This window comes from Pygoscelis adeliae, unplaced genomic scaffold (genome assembly GCF_000699105.1).
Source record: "Pygoscelis adeliae isolate BGI_AS28 unplaced genomic scaffold, ASM69910v1 Scaffold127, whole genome shotgun sequence".
NCBI classification, from domain to species: Eukaryota; Metazoa; Chordata; class Aves; order Sphenisciformes; family Spheniscidae; genus Pygoscelis; species Pygoscelis adeliae.
The window spans coordinates 3,323,281-3,329,806 of NW_008825208.1; the positions used below are offsets into that span (position 1 = coordinate 3,323,281).

General features: G+C 38.7%; 1 protein-coding gene across 1 annotated transcript; it reads right to left on the minus strand.

Moving 5' to 3' along the window:
• Positions 1–2,049: 2,049 nt before the first annotated feature.
• On the minus strand, positions 2,050–2,847 carry LOC103921082 (interferon beta-like). Its single transcript, XM_009328990.1, has 2 exons — positions 2,377–2,847; positions 2,050–2,130 (listed from the first exon to the last, which is right to left on the minus strand). Exons 1-2 carry the CDS (start codon positions 2,845–2,847, stop codon positions 2,050–2,052), a joined length of 552 nt encoding a protein of 183 aa, XP_009327265.1.
• Positions 2,848–6,526: the final 3,679 nt, after the last annotated feature.

Consider the following 6,526-nt stretch of genomic DNA (forward strand, 5'->3'; position numbering starts at 1 on the left):
CAGCAACTAAGCCCCGTACAGGTGCTCGTTCACTCCCCCCCAGTGGGATGGGGGAGAGAATCAGAAGGGTAAAAGTGAGAAAACTCGTGGGCTGAGATAAAGACAGTTTAATAGGGAAAGCAAAAGCCGTGCGCGCAAGCAAAGCAAACCAAGGAATTCATTCACTACTTCCCATGGGCAGGCAGGTGTTCAGCCATCTCCAGGAAAGCAGGGCTCCATCATGTGTAACAGTGACTTGGGAAGACAAACGCCATCACTCCAAATGTCCCCCCTTCCTTCTTCTTCCCCCAGCTTTATACACTGAGCATGACGTCCCATGGTATGGAATATCCCTCTGGCCAGTTTGGGTCAGCTGTCCTGGCTGTGCCCCCTCCCAGCCCCCCATGCACCTGCAGCCCTCCCAGTCAACAGAGCATGGGAAGCTGAAAAGTCCTTGACTAGTGTAAGCACTACCTAGCAACAACTAAAACATCCCTATGTTATCAACATTGTTCTCACCCTAAATCCAAACCACAGCACTGTACCAGCTACTAAGAAGGAAATTAACTCTATCCCTGCCGAAACCAGGACAGTTATGCATTATGCATAGGGAAACCTGGGAAACCTCAAGTTCATGGGCTTCAGTTCAGCAACTTCCTTAAGTTGAATATCCAAAATTGGGCTATATTAATTCCCCAGAGTAACCATACATTAAAAGCAGCAAATTTAAACAAAAAAAAATTTCAGAATTAAATGTGCTTGAACATATTTTGCTGCCAGTAAACATCACTATGGTGTCAACGTAGTTGCAAAGTGCTTAAATCAATAAAACAGAGATTCCAGAGATTGATTAATGAGGTTGTTGGGAAGTTAACATTAATAATGTGCCATATTGGTCTTATGCTCCCTATACAACCAGTTAAAGAACTGAGCTCTTACATTGGTGATTGAAAGTAGACTTATATTTAGGAGTCTGAAACCCATTATCTCCTCCCTCTGTTTCTGTAAAATAGAAGCATGTGAGAGTGAAGTGGATGGGCCTGATCTCCTTAGCTCAATGTCTTAATTTAGATGACTAGAGTGAGGTAGTTCTAAGTATCCTGTTGTTGCACTCTGGGATCAGGAATAATAATAGCATTCCATTAAGATCACTACACCCAGAATTAGTGTCGTGTCCCCCCCCCAAAGTGGGAAGGGTTTTTGCTATATATATATATTCCATTTAAATAAAGAAAAGATGTGGGACTAAAGTTGCTGTCCAGACCTCAAACTTCTCAGGCAAAATGTTGAGATTCTATCCTCAGGTAATGGTAACAGCACATTGAAATTTTTCTCTTCAGAATATTCCCTTTTTCTTCCCCAGTCCCATATAGTCACAGTAATATTTTAACTCTTTTCCTCTTACATTCCAATTCAACACGTTCCATTTATGATAAGCATATTTTAGGAGTCAAATATGCTTAGAAATCTGAGGTGGGAAATAATCCATGTCAGAACTCATCCAGTCTTCTAATATATAGGGAGTGGTACTGAGACCCAGGATATAAAAGGTCTCTTGACTGGCAGTTAAAATTGATGAAGATGATGACTTGAAGCACTGCTTGGCTCTGCCTGTATGAGGGAAAGAAAAGTGGGAGAGAAGTGGAAGAAATTTGTTTGCATCTCTGTCCATATAGTAAATATTTTCAGATTAATCTTGTCTGCTTATGAACTCAAAGCAGATAGAACAAATACATATTTTATATAGCGTTGTGAACCATCATATCCTAAAAATCCATGCTGTAGTTATTGAATATGCTGTATAGAAAGATGGGGTTTATATCCCCATAGGATATAGAGATGACTCTACTTGCAAAATAAGGATCAAAGCTGGGAATTGACTTTTCTAGCTCAGAAGGTCTAGCCATCATTATTTTTGAGTTTAAAGAGGTCCAAGTCATGTTAAATTCACATCTGTTTTGTAAATTAAGATCTTTGAGGCATACAGGAATCCAAGAAGGTCTGTCTTCCTTATGCATGTCTACATCTTGTACTTTTTTCTGCATTAGTGAAGTAATGCAAAAGTAAAATCTATGCAGTGTCCAAATGCAAGAGTTTCAAGTCATAAAGCAATTGGCGTATTCTGTGGAAAGACCACAAAACTTTTTTATACTGCAAAGAGAGAATACAGAAGAGCAATATCCACTTATTTTTTAAAGAGCTTATCTTCTACAGAAGCAGTGATACCAAGTGCCCATTCTCTTGAGTACTCTACGTGTTTAACTTAGAGCACTGAATGCTTTTTGAAAACCAGCCCCAATTATCAATTTGAAAATTATTAAAATGTGGAAATTAAAAACCTATCAAAAAGGGGAAAATTATCAGATTCTTACAAAAAATAAAAAAAATAGATGTTACCTCTTTATAACGTGTGTTTTTCATAAGACTGTCAAAAATTATAAAGCATGTTCTCAATTCCATTTGGACTGCTTCCCAGGAACAGTAGCTGTATTGCTTATCTTTCAGGAAATTGGTGATTCTTTGGAAGTACTTTTTCATGCTGAGTGTAGAGCTTCTTAGGATCCATGTTTGAAAGCTGTTTCTTGCTTTTGATAGCTCTTCTGACAAACATATCTCTAATTCTTCAATTTGATGATGAATTCCATTTTGGAATTTCTCGATGTTGCTTGTATTCCAAGCACCAACAGGAAGATTTTTGCTAAATAGTTGGAAGATCTGTTGGAGGAACTTATAGGTGATCACTGTGACATTCTTCTGTGTGATCTTGGTAATCTCCGTGGGGAATCTGAAATCAGTTGTTTCGCTGGGACATTGCTGAGAAAAATAGCCACCCATTTTGCACAGAAGGTTCATGTTGTGGTAGTTCATTCTGATTCCTTGGAAAAGGCAAACTGGATGCGAGATTTTGATGTACAATGCCAGTGTAATGCAAACTCGCAGTAAACTTCTCTGAAGCAAGATGGGCATGCTAGTGAAGTAGCCAGCACTATTTTCCTTGCCTTTTTGCAGATCCGTAAGCTTGCAGTTTCTTGGTTGTCTAGTCTGTGCTCACTTGCTTCTTTTTCATGTCTCTAAATTTATTTCCTCTGTATGACATGCTGGGTATTGCTCATTTTGTAGGAATTGTGTTTTTATCAACTGTGATCCTGCCAGCATTTACTGTTGACTTCAGTTTCAAACAGTTGCAAAGGTTTTCTCATTTCTGCTCTGACTGTATTTAATTGAAAAAAGAGTGAGTGAGTCAATCTGGTTAGTCAGAGGACATGGACAGATTAGCAGGTTAGAATCTGGCATTTCATCTCATATTCTTACTAGAACAGGCAGTCTTGCTTTATGCTGAGAAATTTTACTTTTATGCTTAAGTTGGCAAAGAATGTGAAAAGGAATCACATCCCCAGCTAACAGAAATGCACTCTAAGCAAAATGCAATTTTATAGATTTAAAATCAAATGTCTTTTATGGTAGGACAAATTGTTTTGTTTGGGGAGTGGCTTAAATTTTATTAGCAAAATAACCCTGTTGTTGACACAAGCATTCAGTTGCTAGAGGCATATGTTGCTATCACGATGTTGGCAAAATAAGAAGTATATACAACTCTTAAGACAGATGTGTTTTTTCTCCAAAATCTCTGATAGTTCGCTGCTCAGAGAAGCTTTCTTCTACTTAATCACTTGATGAATCAGCCTAAATTTTTTGAGCCATAAAGGAAGGCATGCTTTTATGTAAAGAGGAGGAATTCTTTACATTTCAGAGTAAGAAAAGTTCTGTTCTGAAGCCTCCTGTGAAGATAAGCTCTCAAGGTGACTGAATTTACTTCTGTTGGTAGCAAAAAATCCTATCTTCAGGACAACCCCAGCGAAGTGTAATGCTGGAACGTGTCTCCCAGTGTCTGGCCAGCGTATTTCTGAATATGAAGTCTTTGGGCCATCTTGTAGTAGGACTGCAGGTAGTCACCAGCATGTTAATTGTAAGTGCCCAAAACAGTCTCAGCCTTTTGTGATGACAGTTCTGACATAGTGCTACATAAGCACTGTGGCTTGAAATGAAAGTGCTTGGTTGGTTCCTGAATATGCACTAGCAAAGTACCATGTTTCTAGGTACTGCTGTCTTCCTCTACTGCGGTACTGGCCCTTTTAACTGGTTCCTGTAATCACAATAAGAGAACTCACTGGTGATTGAAAAGGAAGACTGGGTTGAATATTAAGATAAGCAAAAATTACAAGGCATTTAGCAGGCAGATTTGCTTTTCTTGTGGGGCTCTCTAAGGATTGCTAAATCTATATGTGAACCAAAGTGATTTGGTCACTGAAGTGTACAGAGTTTAGAAATCCAGGGGACATGCCCTTATGTAATTCAGCCTGCATAATTACAGGGATATTTGAAAAAGAATATGGGAAATGTTGAAGCTCAGGAATGTTTGATGTAAGCAGCGAAGGAACTTGTGGATGCTCTTTAGATTAGAAAGTATTTTGTTAAAAAAAACCCCAGACCTCTCCGGTTGATGCTTGGAAGGACCTGTTATGATGTGACAGACTGAAAGATTGCTATGGATAAGCTGTTTTCTTTAGCAAGCCACAGGATGACTTCAGCAGTTATACAGTAGGACCCTACTAATACGTTAATGCTCCTGTGGTTATTCTTCTTGTTTTGCTACTGCTGATACTAATGCTGTAGTAATATTGTGGTATTGTCTAAATTATCTGTACCCAGAGACCTTCAGAGAAGTTAATTTATGAATGAAATTGTGGGGAGGATGGTTTTGTGTTTGAAAGACTGGACAGAGAATCAAGAAGGCTGTAGTAGATATGATGCGTGGATTCACCACAGATATGTTTTGGTAAGACATTGAACTACTTTCTTTTTCAGTTTTTAGTTTTTTTAAAGACATGATTATTACATTTCCCTTGCTTTTTGTTTGCTGTGTCTGTTTGTATTCCTTAGCACCTTTAAGATGTGTATGACTTCTAGTGTGTAAAGGATCTAAACTTAGTTGGAGGCGTTGCTTAGTTGGAGTCTGTGCATGTATCAATATGATTTAAGCTAAACTGTGACTAGCATGTAGTGTTAACATGCAGTGTTAGGAACTTCAGAATATCTCATTGACATTTAGTGTAGTGAAAGGTTACTGAAGCTAGTACTAGAGGGATAACTATGGGTTCTCCTGAAATTAGATCTATTACAAAAGATCCCAGGACATAGGATGCATTTGCTAGTCATTACACACAGTCTAAAGCAGCAGCAAATATATTTCTCTGACTCTTTTTACGTGCACACGAAGTTAATGTTAAAAAAGGCAGTAGAGAATTTCTTTTTGAACTGAGGAGGTTATACTGTCAGAAAATTCTGGCTTTAATAGACTTGACTGAGCACAACAAAAATAAGTAGCGGGCTGAATCAGATCTTGATGCACGGCTGGAAGCGTATAGTGAGAGATTAGTTATGTATGCTGAGCTGAAATGGGTTCATTCAAGGCATCATATGAGAACAAATCACATCAGATCCATGTCTAGGTTACAGCTAGAGTAATCGCATTAAGAATGCCAGGGAGACCAGAGTCTGAACCAAAAGCTTTACCATTGGGAACGCAGCTTTAATGTCTGGCCACAGTTTTGATAGTTCAGTTCAGAATTAAATGCTAATTCACCTCACCTTTAATTTGGCTCTCACTCTTTGTAGTAAAAATCTCAGGACAAAATTTCAATTTGGTGTACATATGGATAGCTCTGTTGCATTAAACAGAACAACATAGATTTAAATCAGGTGAGGACCAGTCCTTTCACCTACTAAAGCAACACGAAAAACAGCTTAGTGTTGCATGGCAAAGCTGGATCTGATTCACTGTTAAAAGTTTGATTCTGTTTACACGCTGGAGAGCAGAGTCGCATCCCCAGTCATCCCTTATTTTCCTTCCATTGTGATTTCATAGGTGATCTGTGAGCTATCTGGATGTTGTGAAAAAATACTAAAATTTCAAGGGAGATTAAGCAATAATGAAGAGTCTTTTAGCTGTTATTGGAGAAACTGAAGAAATTTTCTTTTCTCAAAAAAAAAAAAAAAGGCAACAAGGGAAAACACGTTCACAGTTGCTTCTAGATGAGCTGGTTGTAGATGGTGAAGGAGAGAATATATTCATTGTGGAAAAACCTTTTGGCCACGATTAGGGATCAAACACCTGTTGGCTTTATGCTGCCTATCCAGGGACAAGTAAGGACGATTGCTTCCCAAGGAAGCTGAGTTGTCTACACAATACTGCGTATAACTCTTACTTTGAAGACATCTGTTTTACCCACATGAAGATTACCATACTCTAAATTAAAACTCTCCTTCCCTGAAAACACAGGGAGGAAGAAGAGATACACACATACTACCTTGTAGTGCAAACCATCCACCCTGAGACCAATCTCCTCACACTGACCCTTTCTTAACCCATTGCTGGCTGTTCCTGCAAACATGGAAATATTTTCCCTGTGGGAATGAGAAGAATGGCTTGAACAAGCAAATCAGGAGCTATGAATCTATGCTTTTGTTTTGGTGCTTCAGGTTCTTC

Excerpts from the sequence above, each read along its gene's own strand:
- LOC103921082 (XM_009328990.1), bottom strand. The coding sequence starts at position 2,847 with ATGAACTACCACAACATGAACCTTCTGTGCAAAATGGGTGGCTATTTT. Across the intron at positions 2,131-2,376 it reads AAAACACACGTTATAAAGAG|TATAAAAAAGTTTTGTGGTC; the intron begins GTAACATCTATT and ends CTCTCTTTGCAG.